Source organism: Orbicella franksi, chromosome 6, assembly GCF_964199315.1.
Source record: "Orbicella franksi chromosome 6, jaOrbFran1.1, whole genome shotgun sequence".
Taxonomy (NCBI): domain Eukaryota; kingdom Metazoa; phylum Cnidaria; class Anthozoa; order Scleractinia; family Merulinidae; genus Orbicella; species Orbicella franksi.
Genome location: NC_138150.1, coordinates 25,223,155 through 25,249,450, shown reverse-complemented (window position 1 = coordinate 25,249,450; position 26,296 = coordinate 25,223,155). Strand labels below are relative to the sequence as shown.

The window sequence follows — 26,296 nt, the reverse complement described above, 5'->3', positions numbered from 1 at the left end:
AGAACAAAGTGACGATTTCTTTTTATAATCCATCAAATATTTTCGCTCGCGCACGATTGCTCTAAACACGTCACGTGACTAAATATTCCCAACCAAAACTAAGAAATATCCGAGTGTTATTATCCAACTGCAGCGAATACCGTCCAAGACAGGAAAGCTCACAGTATTTCTCGAGCTTCGCTCTCTAAAAACTATTCGCTTCTCGAAACAGATAATGTCCGCCGACAAATATCGGGCATATTTTCGCGCCAAATGGAGGCTATTGTTTATATATGCCCACACTAAAATATACAGATATTTTTACACAAGAAGGCCGAACGCTGCCGACTGTCGGCCAAGGCCAAATGTGGCTATCTCGGTCGAGTATCAATAGGTTATTTATGCGTTGCGCTATTCCAAAAAGTTTGAAAAAAAGATCCTGGTGCCGGAAACCTTTCAACGGTAAAGGAGTTTTTTTTCTCTAACATGTTTGTTTTCATTCAAATCGAGCTCTTTTTCACGCATCTTATGGTTTCACAAGAGGCCTTGTTTTTAAATAGAGGAATAATTAACTCGGCGCACTGGAAAAGTAAATCCAGTAACAGTCAAAACTCCGAATCATAACTAGTCACCTGAAATGAAGACAGGAAATCCTTGTATCGTCCATTGCCTTGTATTTTGAGCACCTGTGATCTATCGGCCAATATGCCTGAGTGTCGGTAATATACTGCGGCTGGGTGTCGACGGGAAAAGCTTTGCAGCCAGTTGCCCATTTTCCCGCCATAGCTAACATAACCTTATTTTTTTAAATAAGTAATCCGTAATCCGTTCCTGTCCGACGGTAGCAGGAAGGAAATAGGGTTCAAATAAAAGACACGTCTGCGCCGGGAAACGCCTCGAGGGGGAGGGGGAGGGGGGGACTCTCATATGGAATAGACGGGGATGCTCGTCGTCTCGCTTAGGGGTGTAAATTTCGGATTTTGGTCTCGCTCAGGGTGTTCTGGGCAAAATGTCATTATTTTTAGCCGTCAAGGTCTCGTTAAGGGTTGCACGCGAAGAAATAACAAAACAGAAAGAATTTTGATTCTTTATATTTACTCAATTCATATAAACAAAGTTTTCCATACCATTAATATCTTAAGTCTACTGTAACTGACAAAAATGTCTTTGTCTATTGTTTTACAAGAATGTAATACGAAACTGGTCTCTTTTAGGGGTCTGCATAAGCTTCGGCCACGCCCAGATTGGTCTCTTTTAGGGGCTAAATTCAAAATTTCCGACGAGCATCCCCGTCCACTCCATATGGGAGTCCCCCCCCCCGGGGGTAACGCCAAAACATCACACCGAGCGAGTCTCTTTACATTGATTGCCTAGCTCTCTCAATGGGAAACGACTGAAATTTTAGGCTACTGACGCTTATACCTGCCAACTCTCACCCCTTAGGCGAGGGTTTTCAGACATACCGATCATTGTTAACAAATGACTCCTTAATTTTGGCGCTAAATTTCAGCGTTAATTTATAATTTCGGGCATGTTACAAAATTGCCATGGCAAAGATTGACGCGAAATTTCTCGATACAATAAACAAATAAAAAAACCCAGGATTGTAAACGTAAATTGTCACTCATGATACTAGAGGTTATCACGTAGAAATGTTATACACGTGAAATTAAGAAATGGTTTCTCTTGCCTTAAGTCAAAATTCTAATAATTTCCCTCGCCCAAAGGTTATAAGAATTTGGTCTAATGGACTTAAAAGGCGCGTAAAATTATCTACTATTTTCCGGCTCGTCACCATTTGATTACCAATACCTACTTTATACACTGAATTTCAAGTTACGGCTCACACTCACGGACCGTGCAATGTCTCACGCTTGGCTGAAGTATTTTTTAGCTATCACGCGAGAGAAGAAAAGCCGTCCACGTAAATTACAGTACTTCCTCCGAATTATCTGATGTGAAAATCGTTCCGGCCAAGTGGCTGTACTGATCAGTTTCATCTTTTTTCTTTTTGAAACTTAAACAATATTGCCGAAACAACGGACTCCATTTACGACTGACTCAAATTTGATCATGGCAATGCCAAAACTTTAGAATTTCGTGTCAAAATTACAAGGGTCGTTAAGACGTGAACAAATTTTAAAGCGTTTTTGGGAATTAAGTTTGTAAAAAAAAACACCTCATATTTTGGGAAAAATTTGAACAACTGAGTATATATTGCCTGGGTCTTTGATCTCTTTGAACAAAGTTGAATGTGAACATAATAAAGTACACGTATGGAGAGAAGTGGAGTTATATTATGCGGCGCAGAACTGAATTTTACATTCTACAGCAATGGTTTTTGTTTGAATTTGGTGCCAAAGTTCAGGCCTTTGCAGACTTTGGCTAAGGTGAGAGGCTAAATTTGATTCGGCGTAAATATAATTTTTGTTTAATTTTGTGCCAAAGTTCAGGCGTTCAGACTTTGGCTAAAGTGAGAGGCTAAATTTAATTCGGCGTAAATACAACTTTTGTTTTGGACATAGCATGCTTTGTGAGGCCAAAACAATTTGATTACTTTTGTGTAAAGTTCCCAAGAGCTGATCGCGTCTCCTTAAACAAGAAAGGGAAGGCCTGGGGTCGAGAATGTAGTTTATGATGGCGAGTTTGCTTTGGGCAAAACATGTAGTGAAACTGGAACTGGGAAACGTCGGCAATCTTCGGAAAGCTAGTGATTAGAAATCATGGGCGGATCGTCTTTAAAAATGGCATTCCCAGGATCTTGGACCTCAGCTTTTACAGTCTCTCCTGTATTGTCGGTCACAGTACTCGCCTATCCGTCGAGTGGATGAATCGGGTGACCGCGTACTGAGAATGAGTCAGGTGACTAACCTTGGCCAATGGGGCAAAGAGAAATATACTCTCTGGTATTAGAGCTACGCATCAATGGTATCGATGGTCCTTCACAAGAAATCGGACGTTTAAATATATCACACCACTGTCGACCCCAGGGTTTTTCCGTTGTTTGTCGAGGTGGCGGTTTCAAACCGCCATTTGTCTTCACTGTAAAGTAACGCCGAGATCACCTTGGTAACGACAGTCCATTTTATATTGGCGGTACATCGATCACTAATATGCTCTTTTCATGTAGTTGAGTGTTCTACTCACGGGCTAAATTGAACTAATGACCTGCATGACAGTGCGATCCCATTTTCGGAGAGAGTCCTTTATACCAGCTCTTGAGCGTTTGTTTACCCCGAACAATCATTGCCGTTAGCCAGAAAGAATAAGATTTGTATACGTCAAGAGGAAAACTTTACCGAAAGCCAGATTAATGCCTGGATATGAAGGAAAGGTAAGTCGGAAAACAGTTAGACACTTATAGGGTCTGCTTTTAATATAAGCAGGTGATCCCCTAATGTTTTTAACAAGTTTTGCCGCTACTTTTGAATGAGAGGTAGGGCTATAAACGTACAGAACGAGAACTGAAAAACCTACTTTTTGTTCAATGAAAAAAAGTTTCGTTTAAAAGTTTATAAGGACATGGTTTTCGCTTTATCGCGCTGGTCGCTAAAGAACTTGAGGACAAAATACGAAAGCTGTTGCCGGGAAACTCAACACATGCCAATGTCAAAAAGTTTTCTATGTGAAGGTAGAGAGAGTATAGGAAATTGAGCATAACTTTCACCAGAAGGCATGGTACCAGAAGGCATGGTATGAACTTTGATTATGGTGGTTCAAGTCGAATTTGGCCCGAAAAAAATTTATTCGGTAACAGGTTTTCCCACGCTTTGACACGCTTTAATGACTTTCTTGTGATCTAATCATCTAGGCTAGCAACTTTGCAGCGAAGAGGCGCTATTTTTAGTTCTCCCGGCCACTGTTCCTACGCGCTTACGAGTAAACAATTTCAAAGTCGGTAGAGACGGTTGGAATTGCAAACAAACCTATTTTTTTTAGTATTAAAATATCATAAACCAAAACAAATAACTAAATTTGCTCGCGCTCTGTGTTTTTTTCGCATTATTGATGCATCTAAAAAGACTGATGGTAAATTCTTCAAAGTGATCATTTACATAACGGCACGCATAGCAACAGTAGCAACAAAATGTCGGTCACGCGACAACTGCACAGTTTCAGTGTTCTTTACTTTTAAAGGCATGAAAGATTTTTCCAAATCATTTCGATATACATTACATGTCTTGCAAAGCGATAACGACATTCTCCTCGTTCATCGAAAAAAAAAAAAAAAAAAATCTCATAAAAATTCTGCAGGCACTGATTTTTTGTATGCGTGTAAACTCCTAACAAACAGGGCAGCTTCAAAAATTTCGCATGCAGTTCACGGCTTTGAATCAGTCACGTCAACGTGAAGAAACATGTAACACCAATATCCTAGCCTTCATCTCTCACAAAACATTACCAGCATTCAAAAAATTATGTGCATGGGGCAAGGATCACAAGTTGATAACGTGAAGTGTACCCTTCAGCTTTCCACTGCTTACCGAAGATGTGAGTGAATATTGACCAGATCGTGACTTATTTCACTGACATGCCACACACTTAGTAAAACCACCAGATGAATGCCTTACACTATATTAGCTTTTCTTTTCGGCAAGTTGATGGTCAATGGTCAATATATGCTTGAGTATCTTTGCGAAAGTAGTTTTGATGATGAAAGGAACTTCTGCGCGCGTGCTTAAAATCAGCGCAAAAAAACTTTTGTTCTAGTTTGCAAAACAGAGTTGTAATGATTCGAAAGAAAAAGGTAAGCTTCAAGGAGGACCTTGTGGAAAGAATTCCCAATTCATTTAGCCAAGCACTGGAGGCAAATGAAGAAGTATTCATCACCGAATTCACCCAGGTATTTAATTTACTAGAGTATTTCAACTTGTAGAGTACAGGTGGAATAGCTTCATACACATTGGAATTTGTTAATATTCGGTTTTGACATCCAAGAGAGGTATTTTTTTGAAGTTATTTCCTTTTGTTTGCCGAACGTTTTATTTACTTTTCAAACTTTTGTCGGCGCGTCTTGAATGAGTAATGATGCGACAAATTAACCAAATTGAAATTTTCCGTACTTAATTCTGTGGGTAAATTGCTCCTTTCGTCCGGAGACCACTGTACGCATACCATATGTAGTCGCCAAATTGTCGTGTTATTAATGCGGCAACTAAACAGAAAGAAAACTTAAACAAACTTTCCTATCACCAGAAAATGGTTGACTAATTCTGAAAACTGACCGGCTAGGCATTGCGGAACTTTGGCCTACTCTGAGAGATTTAAATTTTTGATTTTCGTCGGATTTTCCGCTTTATAATTAACTCAGGACTTTATCAGTAGATATCTTGAATGGTATCCTTGCACAATTCTATGCTGGTGTTCACGTTTCTCTGAACAAATTTGTTCATGTCATCTTCTATTTCGTGTTGCCTTTTTTCCGGTGCCGTGCATGCGAGTATTCATCAGTGGAAGAAGCGAAGTCAAACTACTCAAAGGCAATATATTGTCGGACTATAAAATTGTGGTCAATCGAAAATAGTACTCCAGTCAAGTGTGCTTCAAAGTTTTGATAGGTGAAACGTTTTGAGAATAGGTAAACTTTATTTGTTAAAGCTTATGTGCTTTTAAATCTAAGTTATTACAAAATATGAGTAACTTTATGGTAATTATAGTGTGCTAAAAAGTTATTTAATACGGTCCAGACATGAATTCATCATTGACTCGGTCAGGCATAGATAATATACTTGAAAATGTGGTTTTAAGAATGAAGCAAATAATTTTCCGCTTCTGTCTTTAGCAGCGGAAGTTTCTAGTACAATAAAAATTTACGGAAGAAGCTGGAAAGATTAAAACTGTTCGGAAATACAGTAAACCATGTACTATTTGAACAAGTCTATGACACATGCGAAAAAAATGTAGCCATGTGGGCGGGAATTTTGACGTGTCCCTCAAAAGGGACTTAGGATCGAAACTAAAAGTTTTGACAAGAAAAATTTATTTTGATTTTAGCCTCTTGAAGCCTTCAATGCACTTTTATTATAGAAGTAGAGCGTAATTTATTTTATTGCGGTTTCGTGAACTTCAGATCATTGCGCCATTTCTGAACTTGTCGCTAACTTGTTGTGGAGGTTGTTGGCGCGGTTACTAAGTAAAGGTTGCTGCAAATGCAGAACACATTTTGAATTCATTCCGCGACAATTTCAAGTCAAAATGACTCCTTTGCAAGTAGTGACATGCCGCAAACGTAGGACGCCACATTGTCCGTCGTTCCAGCTTTAAATCTAGGATACTAACATACTGGTGGAAAGCTTGAATATTTTATTGATGTCGAACGCGCTTGTTCTGGTAAGAAGTTACACACTTGACTGGTTTTGTTTTCGTCTGGGCTTGTACCTACCTTTCGCTACCAGGATGTGTTCAGCCTTTTGAAGTATATTTGTGTTTGCTTCGGCTCTAGTTTGTTTTAACTATAAATCCTTGTATAGATTTCGCTTTGAAGGTGCAATATTGTCCTTTGCGCATTTCCTTTTGGAGAATATTTGCTTGACATATACACGGATCATGTTTTGTGTACATTTCTTTGTGGGAAGAGCTTTTCGAATCTTTGGGATGTTTGAAAGAAGTAAACCGATCGAGCCATTGATAAGGTCGAGTTTTTAGATGTATGGTTTCACTGCCCAGAGCACAAGACACGATGTTTGACTCAATCACTATTGGCTATTCGTTCCGATGAAACTTTGACACCGCCGACACCGGAGCTGAGTGCTTAGATCGATCGCAATTTATTTCTTCGGTTCTCTCCTGCGTAGGAAAGTGTCTTCGAACAGAACTGCTTCTCTAATATACTTGAGAATTAGAATTCGAGTATTCTATCTATTTAACATATTTAACCTTGCTATCTTCTAGAACAATCACCGAAGCTATTAATACTGCGCCTCGTCTTGCCGAAGGCAATGCTGGCGGACGAAGTAACATTTTACTTTGCGAACGATGACTTGATAGTCCGAACGCCCCTGTAATCCAATTCTGAACTTAAAACGGCAAAGCCTGGAAGTATTTTTGTTCCAGTTTGCGGTGTTTTGGGATCTAATTTCACTTTTACTTGAATTTTAATTGTTTTCTATTTTTGTATAAATAATTAGCATGTAATATTTGTTGTTAAAAGTTTGAATTGAAGAAAATAGCATTGATTAAGCTTATATAGTGTTCATGTCTCAACAGGTAACCTTTACAGATTTTGCATGGTTGTATAACATTTGGATTGATGATATCTCAGGTTTATTTAACAACTCATTGATTTTTTAAACTCCGCCTGCTAGGTTCTGATGAATTGGTGCACTAAATCAATTTAATTTTTTTAGACTTATCTATTGTTTGTCATTCTTATTTGTTCTGAGATGACACTACCCTCATTAAGTGATAAATATCTTCATCAAAGGCCTTGAATATATCTTAATATTTTTAGGAAAGCGTGAATTCAATTTTTCATTCAATTCACATCATATTCATTAGCCTAATTTGGAGACAATTTTATTCCCGTAGCCTTTTGGTATAGCCTGCATAAAATTGCAGATTATGAATGTTTTGCACTTGTCTTTCTGAATGACCCTTAATGTGGAGGCCTTGATAGGGTGAAATTCTGACATGCGACACTATGAAACTGAGACATGGAGGCTGATAAAATGGCGACAAAATAATTAGCTTTTGTTGTAATTCCGACAGAGATGTAAGGACCCCAGAAATTGTGATATGAAAAGATTGCACATGTGTTAACTCTCTAACAGGGCTTCTTTGTACTATTTTACTGCTTTATGCTTTACTTGCTTTATGCTTTTTAGGAACATCATGTTACTACAGCCATGAGTCAATAGACCCCACGCTGTCTAAAATCAAAGTGGCTCTGAGCCACTGAACTCACAAAATGAATTATAAAAAGTCAAGTTTAAAAAAAAAAACACAAACACAAAACATATTTTCTATACTGTCTTAACAATTTACGAATCAAAGTGGCTGTGAGCCACTGAACTCGGATAATGATTTATGAAAGGCTAAGAATGGAGTTTTGTTATTAATTAAATAACGCAGGTCCATTCATAGCTTATGTCTGAACCTAGTCGTTCCAAATTAAGCCTACATTGAGTTGTACAGTCTCCCACTACTCCAGCTCCATTGAGTGACAAATGATGCCATAGTCAAACATCCAAACAGATCCATGCAGCAGCATGAATGAGAAACATTACCAGAAAGACAGTAATTTACCTCCGCTTGAACAAGCGCAGCAAGGACTTATTTGAACAATAAGCCATTGACTCGTACGACTTTTGTGTGACTCTTGCACCTGCTGTTCTAACAACCCAGTGTTTTTGTAGAAAGCAATATAATGACTATGTGTCACCAAATTTCTTTAGATATCGATGTGGTGTTGTGGAGTAGGTGATCGTTCTACAAGTGAGAGGTTGTGAGTTTAATTCCTACCGTGCTCAACAATTTTTTTATTTTTTTATTTTTTACTTTTTTTCTTCTTATTAACAGATATAAAAAAAAAGTTTACCGAAACACAGCCTTTGCCTTTCCAATGCTTAAAAAACAACATTTATCAAAACACAGTGTTAGCTTTCCAATGAAAAATCATCAGAAGCTTTTGATCATTCGAGAATCAGCACATTGATTGATCTCAAACTCAAAGTATGTTAGCCTTGTTCGAGCCCTAAGTTATCACTAGTATCAGATAGGATTGTGTGCGAAGAAAAAATGATGAAGACGTGTCCTTAAAATCGAATCGAGGAGGATGAACCTTGAAGTCTTTCCCTTATATTAAATTGTATAATATAAGTTTAAGTGCAACTTGTATTTAGGTCAATCATACAGGGCGCTACCTCCATTGAACAGCATTGAACTGGTTTAACACTGAGAACTTCAAGCTGCAAAACATACGCTGTTGACCTTGCAGAAATTTTTCACGAATAAGAAACATTGCCACAGAAACAAATCACTTGATGAATAAATCTTTTCCAATTTGGAGTCAACCGATGGCCACCGCTTTATGTACTGGTCAGTGGAGTTACTAAAAAGTTAACAGGAATTGAACAATGGAAGGAAGGGGTGAATGAAGGAGTGAAAGTTGACGTCCTACTTATACGTAGACAAGAAGATCTGTTAGATCTTATAACCGTGCTTTTGAAATTTAACTGTTTGCTTAGCACTACCGTCAGAACGCAGTGCACATTCCAAAGCAGTCATTGATGATTCTTTTCTTACTGTGGACATCACATCACTTGATCAACACAAACTGTATTATTGCACCATCAGTGGTAGCCGTTGACAAATCTCCGATGACGTAATGGTCTTAATCTAGAACTTTCTTCGGGATATGTATGGGCATGCACGATATGAACTACATGATGATAACACTATTAACAACAGCTTTCTTTCTTAAAAGTCATGATTAGATTTAATTGGTGTTTTCCACGAGTAAAGGGCTAGTAAAGTAGTCACACAAGTCATATAATTTAATAATAAAACTCTATCCCGACCGATGTATCAATTTTGGTCACTCCAGTGACCACAGATTGAAAACGTGACAGAAAATTGGCGTTACTTTCGACCCTCACCAAATTTGGACAGTGGGATGATCTCATCATTAGCCAATTACAGGCCATTTTTCAGCTCTTTACGTCATATCCCCCCCCTGGGGAGAAGTTTGTCAAGTTAGCTAATTTAGCATGCAAGCCACTGTAATGGTGGTCTCCGTCGGCGAAATGTTTATTTGCTCAAAATTGGGGCAAAATCTTTCGGAGATGGAAGTCAGGACATTTGTAAGGATACAGAAAGTAATTTGGGACCAGTTGCTGGCTTCTAAGGCTGAATTTATCCAGAAGTAAGCTGCATTTTCGTTTTCGTGCTGAAAGCCACGCGATGAAATATTATCGGCTTGTTCTGCTGTCTTGTTCTGTTTTTTCTCTTGGTCTTTTTTGTAGCCCGCCAAGGCCAGTCTTTCGTCTAAATCAGTTGAAAAAAGTTCAAAAAAGATGTTCCCATTCAAGTTTAAGCTCTCAGGCGATAAATCTGGAGTTTTTTAGCCGAAACGTCGGCTTTGTTATGTTCGTTTTTTTTTGGTTGCTATGGGCGACCGTGGCTTCCTTTGTTAGGTCAAGTCTGGGGAGTGAGGTCACAAAAAAATTCTAATTTATTCTGGTTTTGTTCGATTTCGCTGAAATTTTAACACGATAAAGCTGGATTGTTAAGGAATAGATTTACCGTCTGCCGATGTGTGGTAGCTATTAACGCTAAAGTGATATATTGCTTTGAAGTCAGGGTTTTGAAGAGATTTTTTTGCAACATGTGGGTTCAGCGTGATTTTGTAATCAGAGGTTTTTGTTGACCCCGAAGGAAAAAATATCCGGAAAAGCTCATTTCATCGACGATTCAAACAAATATAAATATGTATATGTAACGAGCTAAATTTCTGGTGAAAAAATATAATTTTTGACGAGCGCTGGGTTTTTAATTTTTTCCCTTGAAAGTCAGTATCGGAGAGGAGATTTATTAATGTTTCAACAGCTTTTGGCTAGTAAACATCACAGGTTGCGTGACTCAAAATTTGGCCGAATGGAAGCTTGGGTCTGGTCGCCAACAAATCTGAAAAAAAAAAAAAAAACATGGGTAAACCATGAACCGCGCTCGGCCCATGGCCGCGCGGTTAAAAATGACATTTTCTGAGTAAAAATGGGGTTCAAGTATGGACCAAAGTAAAAATAGTCTAGTGTAAGGTTTGGTTACATGCTTGTTTTGTTGATAGGGATCTCTGGTTTGGTTTGATGGCAATGCTGGTTATTTACTGCCAGGAAAGTTGTCGGCCTTTGTGGGACAGGATGTCAAAGTACAGCATGAGGAGGATGGGCAGGTAATAAGTCCCTGTTAATAAAATATTTTAAGTGTTTATTTTTCTGAAAACACTTTTCTGTAAAGTGTACATTGTTGCTCTGACTGGAACCTTTCACGGTTATCCATGTTTTTGTTAAATTTTTTAGCGGCAGAATTAAGGTGCAGTAGTGCATTCTATGGTCTTCTCTCTTAGAGGAACTGATATATTTTCATTGTGTAACTTATGGTCCTCACTCTTTTACGTACTTTGCTTGCAAAACTTGAGACTCTCTACCTGAGAACAATAGAACAGAACCTACTACGGAACGCCAAGTAAAAACAGTCTCCTTTCACTACAGGCATTATTGCTGATTACTACACTAGTTATTTATTTTAATCAGTTTATTTATATTTTTTTACATATAAATTAATATACATACATAGATAATGTAGTCAAACATAATTGTTTATATTCCTCGGGGATATAAGGTTTTTAGCTTCTCTATAATTTCAAATCAAAATAAAGTTATGTATGTAAGTATGTACATGTAATTACAGTATTGAAATATGTAAATGCATGTAACTGAAAGATGTTTTTTAATACAAACAAATACTGCAGCAACTGACATTATAATGTTCACTAAAATAATTAAAATTAATGACCAAACTGTACTCTCACCCTGCAAATAAAAATTGCTGTTATTTGTGTGCACGGGGCAATATTGCACACTTGGTTCCCTGCTCCTCTCAGACTGCAGGTTAATGGATGGTCTTATCACCCTTTCCTGTAAAAAGTAATTGTTTACTGAACCTCGAGAGGGCTTTGCTCTTGCATGGCTGAATTTTGGCTCCTTGATGTAGAAGACACAGTACACATCACAAGAGAACACTGCCCCACAAACCTGTTGCCTTCATCGTTTTCCTTGTGTTTTTCCTTTTGTTCTCTATTGTTTTATGTCAGCTGTGTCTTTTACACCAAGTAAGAGCCTGAATGTGTTTAAAAAGTGGAATTTACCGCCAACTAATCAATCATTAACATTTATGTCAATTTTCAACCATTGTTTGTTGAGGAAAACCTCTTTTAAGTCTACTTGCAATTTATGACTCATCTGAGCTTACTAAACATTTTTAAGAGAGTTAAATGGGTTGTCATGGATACCCTACACAGTTTGGCTAAAATTGCTTGTGGCTCAACCATCCTTTTAAGCACATCCCCCAAGCTCATCTCTTGTTGGTGAGTTCATTGGTATATAAAACCAGGTCCATGTACCCGTTTGTACCTAGGGGTTCCTAATGAAGTAATGATAATGATAATAGTTTTTTACTTCTTATATAGTACTATTTACAATAAGATGACAGAGTTCCCACTAGTTTTGATAGTTAAGGGTCCTTGGGACCCCTACATGCAGTTCCAAAGAGTTGGGGGTTCTTTTTGCTCTTCATGGGTCCTCTGCCTATTTACTAAAATTTTCGGAATTTTTTTCCTGCATCCCACTTCACCAAAAAAACTGTGCGTCCTTTTCATTTTTTTTTGTTTGTATAAGAAGCACACCTGTGCATTGATGGAAACTCTGGATGATCTATAGTGCTTTACAACAGGTATTAATAATAAATTAGATGATATATGTAGTGGTTTGTTTATTAGGAAAAGACTTCTTAAATGTGTTGACATTTTGTTATTAATATTTCCCAGCTGCACACTGTTCGTGCTAATGCTGTCCTTCCCAGACAAGAGCTTGGTACACATGGAGTGGATGACATGATAAAGATGGAGTAAGTTAATTTGCATTAGACTCAGTTTTATGATATTTGCAGAATTTATAAAATGCTCCCTCATCATAGGCCTGCAATGCATGCAGAGAGCTTTATTATCTAGCTCTTTGCACGCATTCCAGGCCCATGATGAGGGCGCATAATGATCTCTGTCAAATCATATTTATCTATTTTATCATTAATGAGGCATACAATGACCAGTGCTGAGCTAGTAATCTTTATTAAAAGGAATACTTTATTATTAATAAATTATTGTATAAGTTAGACTTTTATAAATTTAATGATAAAAACAAAATGCACAACATTTGTTGCATGGGATGTTTTTAAGGGCAAGGGTGAAGATAAGCAAGTTTATGACGGTATGTATAGTGAGTGATAAACTTTTAATGACAGCGAAATTTAGTTAATTTTGATTTATTTGTTAAATCTCCAGTGACTTGCATGTTGGATCGATCTTGTACAACATTCGTAAAAGATACAGACAAGACCAGATTTATGTAAGCTTTGTTATGCTGTGATTATTACTTGATCTGGTATTTTAAGTTTTTGTTTATTCCTCTGATACTCTGTTTTAATGTAGTTACAGTTACCATTAACAACGAAGAGTATCAGCCTTCCTATTACAGTCAGACTGTGTGCATTCAAAATATGTACTGTTATATTTTCATAATTTTTTTTATTAAATTAATGAATGATTTAATATACTTTTTTGTTATTCTAGACCTATATTGGTAGTATTTTAGTGGCAGTAAATCCTTACATGCAATATGACATCTATGGCCCTGATGCAGTTCACAAATATTGCGCGACATCAACAAGAAGTCATCCACCGTAAGTAAATTCCATCTTAGCACAAATTCCTTAGACTATGAATGAATTTTTGAATTAATACAAATGATAATTTGATACAGTATCATTCAATTTGGGAAGTAATCGTACTCATAATTGAAATTGTTGCTAATTTTGGCTTATTTTGAAATTTGAAACTCCTCCTGAACTTTATTTATTATTGAATTTGCTCTTAGTTTGATTACTTTACTTATTGCACAGTTTTGAAGTTAATAAATTTTATGATGTAATCATGTTCTAGGCATATTTTTGCTCTTGGGAATGCCGCTTACCAGACTATGCTGAGAACAGAACACAAACAAGCTATTATTATCAGTGGAGAGAGTGGTGCCGGCAAGACAGAATCTAACAGGTTACTTGTTGAATTTTTGGCAGCTGTCAGTCAAACACATGGAAGCCTAGTAACTAAGCAGGTAACATGCTTCAAATTTGTATCTTTAAGATAATGTTAAATGTGCAAAGCAGTATGAGACTAATAAGGTTAATAATGTCCTTACTGTGTCAAAATTCCAATATTTATGGGTTCATGGTAAGAGTACATGAATTTTGTGACAAAAAGGAAAAAAAAAAGAGGAAAAGTGAAAAATGAGACAAGGAAGTCAACCAAAACAAAATGATATTAAAAGGAAAAGTGATTAAAAAAAATTAATGAAAGAAAAGTGATCCTACGAGAAAAAGGAAAAAATATTGATACCAAATTGAAAGTGAAAGAGTAGAAATGAAAACAATTAAGAAAGAGAAAGTGAAAATGGGAAGCACAAAGAGAACTGCCATTGGTAATTTAAACTTGAAGAATTATTGGTCTAAAAAGGTTAAGCCAAGTAATATGAGTATGGAAATTACTGTGAAATTCAGTTTTAAAGAGACTGAATTTTTTAAGAAGTCAAGAAAATTGATTGGCAGACTGCTTCCCAGATTCACTGCACCAACAGATGAAATTAAATCCCTCATTTATAGCAGTAGTAGAATTTAGAACCTGAAATGTCAAAATTATATTCTCCTAGCTACAGCTGTGTTAAAGAGTGGTTTTTACTGGAGTGTCAGGCTAAGCCAGTAGTACATGTGAGATCTTTCAAAAGTAGGTGTCCTGTGGATTTGCAATGCAATTGGCTTAAACATGCACATCAATTTGTCATCCAATCTGGGGTAAAATCAATTGAAAACCAATCATGACTCACCTTCTCACGGTTTCCTATGCTTCACCTCAGCTACATGTATTGAAAATAGAGTTTTGATTGGTTCATTGGCTTGTCTGCATCGTGTGTGATTGACTAGTTAAAAGTAATTGTAAACAAGTTCGATTTGGGTAAACTATGATACTCAATTAAAAGCCGCTCTTTGACTAACAATAAGTTATTTACAGTCATGTGAATGCCACATGTAACTTTAGATGGTATATGGTACTAGTTTAAAATTGCCTTGTACACATTCTACCTTTAGATTGTAGAAGCAACACCTTTGCTGGAATCATTTGGAAATGCTAAGACCATGAAGAATGACAACTCAAGTAGATTTGGAAAATATTTGGAGATTTTCTATGATGGGTAGGATATGTTTCTTACAGATAAACGTATAGGAAATTTTTGAAAAACCTTGGGATCTTTCTCTGTAAATAGACCTTCTACCTTCAAGGTACAAAAGTATTCTAGTAAGCTATACATTGACACAAAACAACTTGCACTTGCAAACTTATTGAAGGGATCATTTGCATACATAGTCTGTTGTAGTCGCTGTTGCACTACAGGAAAGGGTTACTTCTGATCATCATCATTGTCTTTTTATTTGTCACACCCAGAATAATAATTAAAAATAATAAGTAAACTTACATTATCATACGGTGGTGGGGACCAGTGAGGATTAAATAGCAGAGGCCACGTCAGTTGTTAAATAAGTATATTATTGACATGTAAATTTGAAGTTCTGCGAGCATGCCATGACCAATTCACCATTTTTTCATTTACTTCTAATCAACTGATTCAATTTGTTTTTCACCTGGTTATATTATGTATTAGTTTGTGGCAGTTCAGCACAGATTGATATCTTGCTTTTGTTATATTTATATACTTACACGTAAGTATAATGCTTTTTTTCAGTGATGGTAAAATTTCAGGTGGAAGAGTGTCTGAATATCTTCTGGAAAGATCAAGGATCGTAGGACAGGTATTTCACCAGATGGATTGCACAGAGAGTTGATAAGTTTGATATCAAACATGTCTAGAATACTTCCAGAGATGAGAAAGATTTCACAATGACACTGTGTTGCTTTTATCGTGACAGGCAAATGGCGAAAGAAACTATCACATCTTCTATGAGATGCTGTGTGGATTACCTGAGGAGCAAAAACAGAAATTCAGTCTTACAACTGCTGCAGATTTTATGTACCTTAACCAGGTAATATTAAATTACTATGTCCATGTATGTGTGCTTGTGAGATGGCAAAACTTGTAAACTATTGAAATTACAGGCTAAACACATGTGAACCTTAAGCTTTTGCATTGTTAAAATAAATGAGCTTGAGATTTCTATGAGGGCTAGTTAAGAAAGCAGATGTAGAATGCAAGTTAAGAATGTAGAATGTAGATGTAAGTACAGTAAGGTACAGCCCAAGTCAACTATCACACATAAAAATCAAGAGGGTCAATAATCTATAGTTAATCATATTTAGTATAAATCTCCCATCCGTGCAAACGTTAATTTTTTATCTAAATCAGGGCTTGAAATTGCGACTCACTGGTCGCCAATGCAACCAAAAATTGAGCACTGCTGACTAAATTTTCAGAACTGGTCGCCAGCTGGTGACTTGCATTTTGTCCAATAACTAAAAGAAAACCATGACACAGCTTTTGTTTTTAATTCTTTATATTAGGAAATCAGTCGGATATGGTAGCTAGTATACAACTCACCTTTCCGTCCGCACTAAAATGTCTGAATATTACAAGATAATCAAGAAATTTGAATCTATTTCGACACGTTGATACTGCATTCACAGTGCGCCGTATTGTTTTAGTGGCTTCTTCCAAAACTGGGATCGCAGGCGCACTTCAACACCGTGTGCTTTTCATTTGCCATGAAAATGGCGGCAGATACCAATCATTTGAAGGAATTACACAAGTTTTTACGTGCAGGGAATGAAGATTCAGCCAAAAGGTTAATCCAAACTTTGAATCCTTCATCAGTTGTTGATGTAGGGAAAGTGGATTTCACCAAACTGCCAAAAGGATATCCTAGGAACTAGCTTAATTCCAGACATTGATGATGCATTTCGAAGAAGTAGCAAAGGGAAACTACGCAAGGACTCGTGTTTGTTTCACAATGAAAACCGCGGACTTAAAACGATTTATGCTTCGCTTTATTTAAAATGACTATGGAGACAACCAACACCTTCGAACAGAGACATATCACCTGAGAACAACGGTAGCTTTATAACTAAGTGTTACTCGTGTTGTTTCTAATTATTTTCGCTCTTCAATTGTGACTCTCCTTGCATGCACAGTAACATATAAAATCGTGTTCTTGTGTAAGTTATATATAAAATAAGTTGGCAACCAAAATTTATGATCTGGTGACCAAAATTTTTCCGTTAGTCACCAGCTGGCTCCTAAATGAAAAAGTTATTTTCAAGCCCTGTAAATCCTCTTCACTGACATTCACAAAGGAAGTGTTTGCCATTTCGTTAACAACCTCACACAGCTAGGCTACTCACTATCTGTAACGAAATAGACAGTTATTAGCATTGCCGATAAGTGAGCATTTGTGATAGAACACTTGAGGATGTACTAAGATTGTGCAGTTGCAGAAAGTGTCTATACTCCCCCACAAAAGGGATTGGAATGTCTTGGGGGCTTGTGGGGAGGGGGGTGGGGGCGGTCAGTAAGACCAGAAAATTTAAAGAAATGTTTGAAGCTTACTTTGAGTTTCCAGAGGGGTGCGGGGTCTAATTAAAAATCCCTTAATTCGAGGAGGTATGAATATTTTCCGGAATGACACATTTATATTAATTATCATTAGGTGCATGGCCACTCAATAGCCAGTCAAATGGTGCATTTACTTAATAATCTGCCAGTGGGTTTGTCAAAGATACTTAATACTTGCATGTGATTGTTGTACAAGTCATAAATGTTTTATTCTTGTAACCTATGGGTGATATATTTTAGTATTCCACAGTCTTGATTGTAACACAAAACAAACAAGTTCATGTACATGTTTGAAATATTTCAATCTCAATTTATTGTCTTTACATAGGGTAAAGCAAGTGTCATCCCAAACAGAAAGGAAGAGTTTCACTTTCAGCAAGTTATCAAGGCCATGCATATTCTTGGAATATCTGTAAGTTCTTCACACTCAAGAAGAGGCAATCTGTTCAATGAAAAAGCCATTTATGTTACAATTTTTCCACCAGCAGTGAAACTAAATCACCAGCAAGTAAGTTTTTTTTTTTTCACAGGAAAATGAAAAAGATGCCATATTCAAGATCCTGGCAATCATTTTACACTTGGGAAATGTGGACTTTGGAAAAACAGAGGTGCATGTAGTATTTAAAACTCAATGACTGGTCCCGAGGGGAACAGTGAATTTTGTTTTTGGAGAATCTCAATGTTTCCCACAACAAAGTCGAGGGAAACATTGAGATTTGAGGGAAACAAAATTCACTGTTGCCAAGCGACCAGTCATTAAGTGATTTCTTATCAAGCAAAACAAAACAAAGGCAAATTTTGAAAAATGTGCTGAGACTCCAGCGACAACATCAGGCCACCTTCAACTGCATGCTCTGATCATGTGCAACAGCGGTCAACATTTTGCAGGCAACAGTGAACTGTTTCCTGTTTGACGTCATAGTTTTTGCAATGTTGCCCGCTCATGGCATTTGGCGGTAAACAGCTTTATTGTTAGATGTCATGTGACCATGAACTAGCCAATGAATGGGTGTGCTGTAGTGGGAAAAATGCCAGCTATACAGCAATAAAGATTGAAGTTAAATTTATACCTCTTTGTTTTCTCTCTTCTACTTGCCATTATCTTTCCTGTATACTGTATGTCAGTAAGAATTTCTAGCAATCATGATGTGCACAGTTCTATATGCACAGGGCGGTCAATAGGGGCTGTAACCTGTAGCACCTGACCTACGGCTGAGTAAGCTGTATGGGCCTTTAATGTTATGGGTGAACTTGCCTGTAGTTGATACAATTAACCCATAAAGTTACAAGTTTGTTTTAGGTGTCAGAAGATCAAGGCTACAGGTCAATCAAAACTTAATGTCAACCCTGATGCATTTAAGAGTCCATTCAATTTTAAATTATTCGTATTTTAAAAGTAGTAAACATAAGATTGCTTCAGGAAGGTTCTATGGATCAGAATTGTTGTTAGCTGACGTGTATTTTGTAATGTTGCATATGTCTCACTAGGCCAGTGGACAAGAAGCTGCTGTCATCATGGGACAAACAGAAGTCTCACTTGTGTCTCGCTTGTTGGGCCTTAAAGTTCAAGATCTGGTTGTATGTTTGACCCACAAGGAAACAGTAAGTTCTAATTAGTTTGAGTAATGTTTTTTTTGCTGGCTGAGCTTGCGAAAGAGGCAGGAAACAAAGTTCTCTCACACTGAATGGGGGACCTAGGTATGAGTCAGGATGTCGGTTTCACGCTCGGTCACGTGACTCAGTTTTTCCTTCCTTGCCAGACAGTGCAACAGTTTTCCCACCCTCCCACCCCTTAGTGAATTCTTGCCTAAAGTTTATAGAAGTGTATCAACGTTTGGGTAGTTTTTTTTCCAGTTGTTGACTCCGATTCTGTTATTGTTTCGATGTTGATAGAAATGTCAATAAAGTGCATTGTCGTGTGGCAGACAAGTGGCATTCAGTGTATGAGAATGTGCTACTTAATGCCAAATTTTAACGACCATGCATGAGTCTGGGATCTGAAAATGAATTATGTGGAGGCAAAATACATTTCATGTGTTGAATGCTCTTGCCCAAAACACTTGAATGTGTTGACACAAAGGTAAAGGGCAATTTGAAAATGACCTACTGGAGGTATTTGTTTTGACTTTTTCTTCTTTTCAGGTGCAAGGAATCAATTATAATTATATTAAAATTAATTATTTATTACAATTATTAATAATAAAGAATTTTTATTAGTTTACAGTTTGAAGTATTGAAATTAGGTCTAGGGCTATGCTGTTTGTTTGACTTGCCAGCCATTTTAAAATAATAATTATTATAATGTTGCAGCACTTTTCATTGATAAAACTGACTTATGATTGTGTCTTTTCATTCCAGGAAGTGGGAGGCTCCAAAGTGCGAAGTCCGAGATCAATAAACCAAGCTATAGATGCCAGGTAATGATCAAGGCCATAACCCATAACCCAGTTATGGCTGATCTGAGCATGACTGATGGGTCCTCGATATATTACGAGGGAACTTGCCCGTAATGTGATGTACATGTAATTCACCCAAAAGGCAACGAGTTTGTTGTGGGTGTCAAGGTCAAAGCAACCAGCTGAGTCCAAAATTAGAAACTGGACTGAAGATCATTAAATATCAAATACAAATTATGTATGTAAAGGTGTTGAGAGATTTGAATACAATTGCATATTTCACAATTTTGTGAGGTACTGACATGGGTACCTGTACTGATTATCTCACATACAGACTGACTTCTGTCCATTCCAACAAGCAATTGCTTTGTGCACTTTGCCTCAGGAAAACAGAAAATTAATATACGAGATGGCTTTCAATGAAAGTACAAATTCTGTTTGTTAATTGAAAACTCTCAAAAACAAATATTAACAATCATAATGCAATAAGATATAGTAACAGTAATAGTTTTAATAAAGATAGGCAAGCGTTTATCGCTAGAAGAAAAAAAAAACTCTGAAATCTAGAGCAAGGTGAATCCTTGGATTTTGGACAAATAATATTAAAACCATATTGTGCCATATAACTGGACTTTTCTTTTGCAGTTGGAAAATAATGCAGTAAATAAAATGTGGTCAAAAATAAAAATTATTAAATCTTTGTGTGGAATTTTTTTTGCATGTTTTGAGTTATTGTATATCAATGTGCTGACTTTGAAGGCAATAAATTGTAAACTGTAATTTCCTTTTTTACAGGGATGCTCTGGCTAAAGAAATCTACTCTCACCTGTTTGGGTGGCTTATAAGCAGGGTTAATGATATTGTGTACAGTGGCAAAAAGCAAACTTCCATTGCTGTACTTGATATTTTTGGCTTTGAGGTGAGGTCCAAACCCATTATGCTAATGGCTTCATGCTGACATTTTGATTTCAATGTGTTTAGGTATATTAGGACAGACACTTGGTCTCATATTTTAATGTTTTCTATGTGTAACTTATAAATTATCTAAAACAAATAGAGGGGTAATAATTGAAGGATTTTGTGCAAAAAGGGCGTACATCGCCCCAAAAGTGATATACACGTACGCCCTTTTTGCACAAAATCCTCCAATTTATTATTAATCTTAAGTTAGATATTAACTTAATAAGTTTATCAAATTAATCCATGATGTAACACTTGTAACAGGTGGCTCTAGTAATTTTTACTAACTGTTTTTTATACTGTAAGTGCTGTAGCACAGCGCAAAAAAATCTCTTGTGGCCATTTGCTGACTTGTGAGCCACTTCCTGTACCTGTATACAGAGATGCTAACCTAAAAAAAATCAAAATCTGGGAGATAACCAATTTTTCCTTTTCTGACCCTATAAAAAGTTGTTAGAGTAGAGTTCTGCTAATTAAACTGCCAAAAATGCTTCAAATATTCAAATCCCCCCCCCCCCCCTGCAAAAGGCAAAATATCAGCCAAAATATGTCTGAAAAATGTCAGTATCTTATGCTCTGTCACTTAGAGCTAATTTCCCTGAGACTAAGATTACAAGATACAACTTAAGGAATAAGTCTTCCGCAATGCCCGCCGTTCACTCGGACTGTTTCAAGAATACATTCTTTAATAGGATAGTTTTTAAGTACAATGTAACTTTGTAAATAGTGTACTTTTTGTATTCGATTTTTGTATTTGTTTCCATGTAAATATCTATCTTATTTAGAGACATATTGTAGCCCATTAACATTATTATTTTTAAATGTAACATAAGATATGTAATTTTATCTTTTGAACAATAAAGACACTTTATTTATTTATTTATTTATTGACTGGGAGATTTGGTGACCTGTATGGGTGACCAGAAGACCAGGAGACTCCCAGAGAATCTGGGAGAGTTGGGATAGATTTGTACATGTACATGTATATGAAAACTGTATACTGAAAGGCAATGGGTGATGGAAATTACAGCGGAGCTCCGGCAGCTCGAAGGGCCGCCAAGTGGAGCCTCATACTCGTATAGGAAAGAAAAGGAAACCCATGAATGGATTTTCTTATGGTTATCATGACTAGCGGTATTGCTCATGGGCGCGTATGCACGATGGCGATGGCAATGGCGACGGTGACGGAGTCACACAAGATGGTGGCCATTCTCCAGCAAAGTTAAAAGGTTGACAGAAATATACAGCCTTGATTTATAGCCTCCTTCTTTGATATTGGATATCCATGTTATGGTCAATTGACACCTGTCAAATCAAGGTATCTGCTGACCAGTATCACATGACCATATTGCAGGCTCAGGTTTATAGTTCATCGAGGTCACATGGTTTTTTTTTTAAAGTTGACCGCTGACCAAGTGCTGGTTTTCTACTGGATCGCAGGCTCATGTCAAATTAACTTGTTGTAAACGGGGCCGGGTTGTTTGGAAGCCAGTCAACACTGACCCAGGATTTAAGTTAACAGAAGTATAAATAGTTCTTGTATACAAATGTTTTTCACTGCGTTTGTTTTGTGTATTTTGAGATTATTCAAACTCAAAACAGAAGGCCAAACAATATACAGAAAACCTCACTGCAAAGTTACAAAATTCAAATCAAAATTCTCACTTAACTTGGGTTATCTTAATTGGGCTTTGAACAACCTGGCCCAGGAGCTCCACATTTAGGCTTGGCTAAATCTATATATTATGGTGAACCCCTGAATTTAATATGCTCATTCACTTTTTTATTGCTGCAGGATTTTGAGACAAACAGCTTTGAGCAGATGTGTATCAACTTTGCCAATGAAACTTTGCAGTTCTTTTTTAATCAGTTTGTCTTCAGAATGGAACAAGTGAGTAACAATATTACACAAGTCACAAACAATTTCTCTTTGTAGTTTGTCATGCAAGATAGTCCTTTAATAGCCATTGTTTTTCAGATAGTTGACCACCGGGTAATGTTGTGCACACACAATACAAAAAATAATGTCCTGTTGTTGATAGATGGAAAGAATTACATTACGTGAAGAAATTTGTACTGTACATGTAGTGAGACAGCCTGAGTGCCGTTGGACTGATTGTTGTAAACATGTGTTTGTCAGAACACTTGGCTAGAATAATGAGAAAGAGGTGGCAGTAAGTTTTGAAAAGTCCTCTTAGTATACCGTATTTACCCGTGTATAATGCGCACCCGTATATAATACGCACCCTGATTTTCCGGACAATTTTTGAAAAAACAAAAAAATCGTTGTTCAACAAAAGACAAACATTACAATGAGTATATTCCATTGCAACAGTTTAATAACATGAACTTTTAAGCTTACAATACTCAGGTAATTTGTGTTGACCTGCCGGTAAACTTTCCTGAATCACAAAGCAGTTTTTTACAACAGTTTCGAAGTGAGCGATAATTTTAAGATTGTTAACAGTACCTCAAAATCCGTAAAAATCCTCTGACTCTGAGTCAGATGCGAAGAGCTCGTCTACAACCTCATCTTCTAAAATAGATTCATCATCTGAAGAACTGTCGAAAACACAATCATCCTCGGAACCATCCAGAGCATTTGTGATTCCACACTTTAAAAAAGATCTCGCGACCATTTCTCGTGGAATATCATACCATGCTTCGCCGATCCACTGGCACATGAGTTCTTCGGATGGTTTCTTTTGTCTTCCAGTTGCTGTCAGTTCATGGATTCCCTCAGCCATCCATGCCATCCACCTTTGCCTGACTCTGTCCTTAAAAGGTTTGTTTAAACAGACATCTAGAGGCTGCAGTACTGCGGTGAGCCCGCCAGGAATTATGGCCAAATCCGTGTTCTCCGATTTCAGCAAACGTTTTACTTGCTCCGTCTTGTGTGCTTCAAAGGAATCCAACACAAGTAGACTTCTTCGCCGACTTAGACCTCCAATTTGACAACGCCAAACTCTTTCAATCCAAATTTTCATGATTTCGCTGTCCATCCAGCCCTTTTCTTGGACAGCAACTACGACGCCATGTTTGTTTTGGATCTTTGGCATGGTCTTGCGCTTGAAAATGACCAGCAGTTTCAGTTTGGAGCCATCGCCTGTGCATGCCAAAACGACAGTCAGGCGGTTCTTTTCATTTCCTGTGGTTCGAATCTTCACTGTTTTATCGCCGATTGTGCTGACAGTTCGATTTGATGGCATGTCAAATTGAATTGGACTCTCATCCATGTTTGCCACAAGATGAAGAGGATAGTTGTGGGCTCTTCGCTGCCTGATAACAAACTGGTGAAACTGCACGATTTTCTCTTCGTAGTCCCGTGGAAGATGTTGGGCGAGCGTGGTTTTCTGTCGCGACGACAAACCATTCCTCTTCATGAATCTTTGGCACCAGTGGTTGGAAGCCTTAAACTCGCCAGCAGCGATGTCATACTGCGGATGTTTAGAAAGTTCCATCACTTTTAGCCTGACCATGGCCGGTAAAATCGCCAGTCCGTTGTTTTGCTTTTCTGTGATCCAAGCCATCAGATCTTGCTCAAGGCGAGGCCAAGCCGCTTTCCTTCCACAATTCGCACGTTGAAGTCGCGGCATTTTCTCTAGGTTTTCCTTGCTTCTTCGCCAAAGGCGGATATTGCTCTCGGCAATTCCAAACTGTCGCTGGGCTGAATGATTTCCATGCTGTTCTGCAAATTGTATAACTTTCAACTTCTCCGCTGTGGTGTAACTTTGTCGCTTCGTGTTTTCTGCTGCCATGATTGCCCGTAAGTTTACAATTATTCCAATAAAGATGCTTCAAAACAATTTGTTTTAATCTATCATATTTAAACAGCTGTTATTGGTTAGTTATGTTTTTATTATAACAAAAGTCTTAATCACAGCCTATTAAAACCAAATTTATTGTTCTTTCATGTATTCATGCAAATGAGTGTAGCGGTGTAATCAACAAACAAAAGGTTCTGCATATAATGCGCAGTGCAAATTTCGAACTATAAATTTTGGAAAAAAAGTGCGCATTATACACGGGTAAATACGGTAGTAGCCTGAAGAGAAGTCATTTGGATACTGGCTCCATTGTAAAATATTTGAAACTAACCCCCACGTTTGTTTGTTTTTTTGTTTGTGTGCAGGATGAGTATGCTACTGAGCACATCCGATGGACAAATCTACCATTTTTTGACAATCAACCAAGACTGGATCTGTTGGCCAAGCCTCCGCATGGCCTGATCCACATTCTAGCTGATACGACAGGTTTTCCAAGGGTAGGCTGAAAATCGCTGAAAGTGTAACTTGTCATGCATGAACATGATTGTCTATCTCCTTATAATATGCTTCTTTCTGTATTAGTTCCTTGTAAATCCTGATGACATTACTGTGGTTATTAAATTAAGATAAAACTTTTTGTATTGCTCTTCATGATCATAACAGGCAGATGATCTTACATTCTTGAACAAGTGTCATTTCCATCATGAACTGAACAAATTTTATCAAAAACCAAAGACACCCAAGCCGGAATTTGCTATTTGTCATTATGCTGGCACAGTATGGTACCAGGTAAGCTTTGAAATAAAGTAGGTGATATATACCCTCTTTTCTGTCATTTAGTTGATTTCAGTCAGTCAGTTGGTCAGTTAGTCAGCTAGTTGGTCAAGCAGTTGCTGAATCATTGAGACAATCAGATGGGCAGTTTGTTTGTTTTTAACCAAACAGTCAATCAACTACAGTCAATTAATTAATTAGTAAGCCATGTAGCCAATCACCCAGACAGTCAGTCTGTCTGTCTGGCTGTCCTGTATCTATCTTTCAATCTTTCAGTCAGGTGGTCAGTCTGTTCAATGTCAGTCACTCTTATGTAGAGCTGTTATTAGGATACTGTCAGTACCACTGTGAGTTTGGCCATCATTTATTTTTCTGTAGACAGATCACAGGTGCATGTAAAAATGTGTTACTTAATATTTAATAAGAACTTTAACACAGACTGTACATGTGCATGCTTCTATTTTTTGCAGGTGACTGGTTTTCTAGAAAAGAACAGAGATGGTTTAAAACCAGACCTTGAAGACCTTATTTCTAGTTGTGGCAGTAAGGTATGTATGTGTTCTTAAACTGCTGCTAGTTGCTGTTAGTAGGTCATATACACGACTGTACTAATTTCAGAAAGGAGGGAAATTGGACTGCTTATAAGTTATTACCCAAAACATTTATCATTGCATATTAAACTGCCTGATTTTGTGTTTGAGAGAAATTTTGTTCACTTAATGTTTTCTGGTGTGTCTGAAGCATTTTAGGTACATGTACCTGTAAACATGTTAATGGTATTCAGGAGTTTTGCCTTAACATTGCTCAAAACTTTTGAGCTGTAATTCATGTTTACTGTTTAGTGTTAATAGACCATTTTCGATTATAGTAAAATTCTAACTTGGCTCCGAGGCTTGGGGGAATAAAACAAAAGGAATCACATCAAGGTTAAGTGACGAATAATTAATTTCTTTTGTTTTATTCCCCCTGGCCTTGGAGCCATGTTAGAATTTTAATACATTGAGAATGGCCTATTTTGTTAATGATGCCACAATAC

The 26,296-nt window shown here is 37.2% G+C and overlaps 1 protein-coding gene across 2 annotated transcripts in view; it reads left to right on the top strand.

Annotated features, from left to right (window-relative positions):
* The first annotated feature begins 4,630 nt into the window (after nucleotides 1-4,630).
* The window catches only part of LOC145490659 (unconventional myosin-XV-like), a 63,582-nt gene continuing 41,916 nt past the window's right edge, over nucleotides 4,631-26,296 (top strand). The window contains exons 1-18 of one of the 2 annotated variants that reach the window (XM_081469742.1): nucleotides 4,631-4,822; nucleotides 10,763-10,867; nucleotides 12,521-12,600; nucleotides 13,034-13,097; nucleotides 13,322-13,431; nucleotides 13,691-13,862; nucleotides 14,890-14,993; nucleotides 15,543-15,609; nucleotides 15,727-15,840; nucleotides 17,692-17,775; nucleotides 17,894-17,971; nucleotides 18,852-18,965; nucleotides 19,722-19,780; nucleotides 20,555-20,678; nucleotides 22,515-22,610; nucleotides 24,852-24,983; nucleotides 25,150-25,275; nucleotides 25,731-25,808. In XM_081469742.1, coding sequence (XP_081325868.1) covers nucleotides 4,709-4,822; nucleotides 10,763-10,867; nucleotides 12,521-12,600; nucleotides 13,034-13,097; nucleotides 13,322-13,431; nucleotides 13,691-13,862; nucleotides 14,890-14,993; nucleotides 15,543-15,609; nucleotides 15,727-15,840; nucleotides 17,692-17,775; nucleotides 17,894-17,971; nucleotides 18,852-18,965; nucleotides 19,722-19,780; nucleotides 20,555-20,678; nucleotides 22,515-22,610; nucleotides 24,852-24,983; nucleotides 25,150-25,275; nucleotides 25,731-25,808 — 1,821 coding nt within the window. In that variant the 5' untranslated portion in view covers nucleotides 4,631-4,708. Of the gene's footprint in view, nucleotides 4,823-5,913; nucleotides 6,310-10,762; nucleotides 10,868-12,520; nucleotides 12,601-13,033; nucleotides 13,098-13,321; nucleotides 13,432-13,690; nucleotides 13,863-14,889; nucleotides 14,994-15,542; nucleotides 15,610-15,726; nucleotides 15,841-17,691; nucleotides 17,776-17,893; nucleotides 17,972-18,851; nucleotides 18,966-19,721; nucleotides 19,781-20,554; nucleotides 20,679-22,514; nucleotides 22,611-24,851; nucleotides 24,984-25,149; nucleotides 25,276-25,730; nucleotides 25,809-26,296 lie in introns of those variants that run through there. The other variant, XM_081469743.1, reaches the window with a different exon arrangement.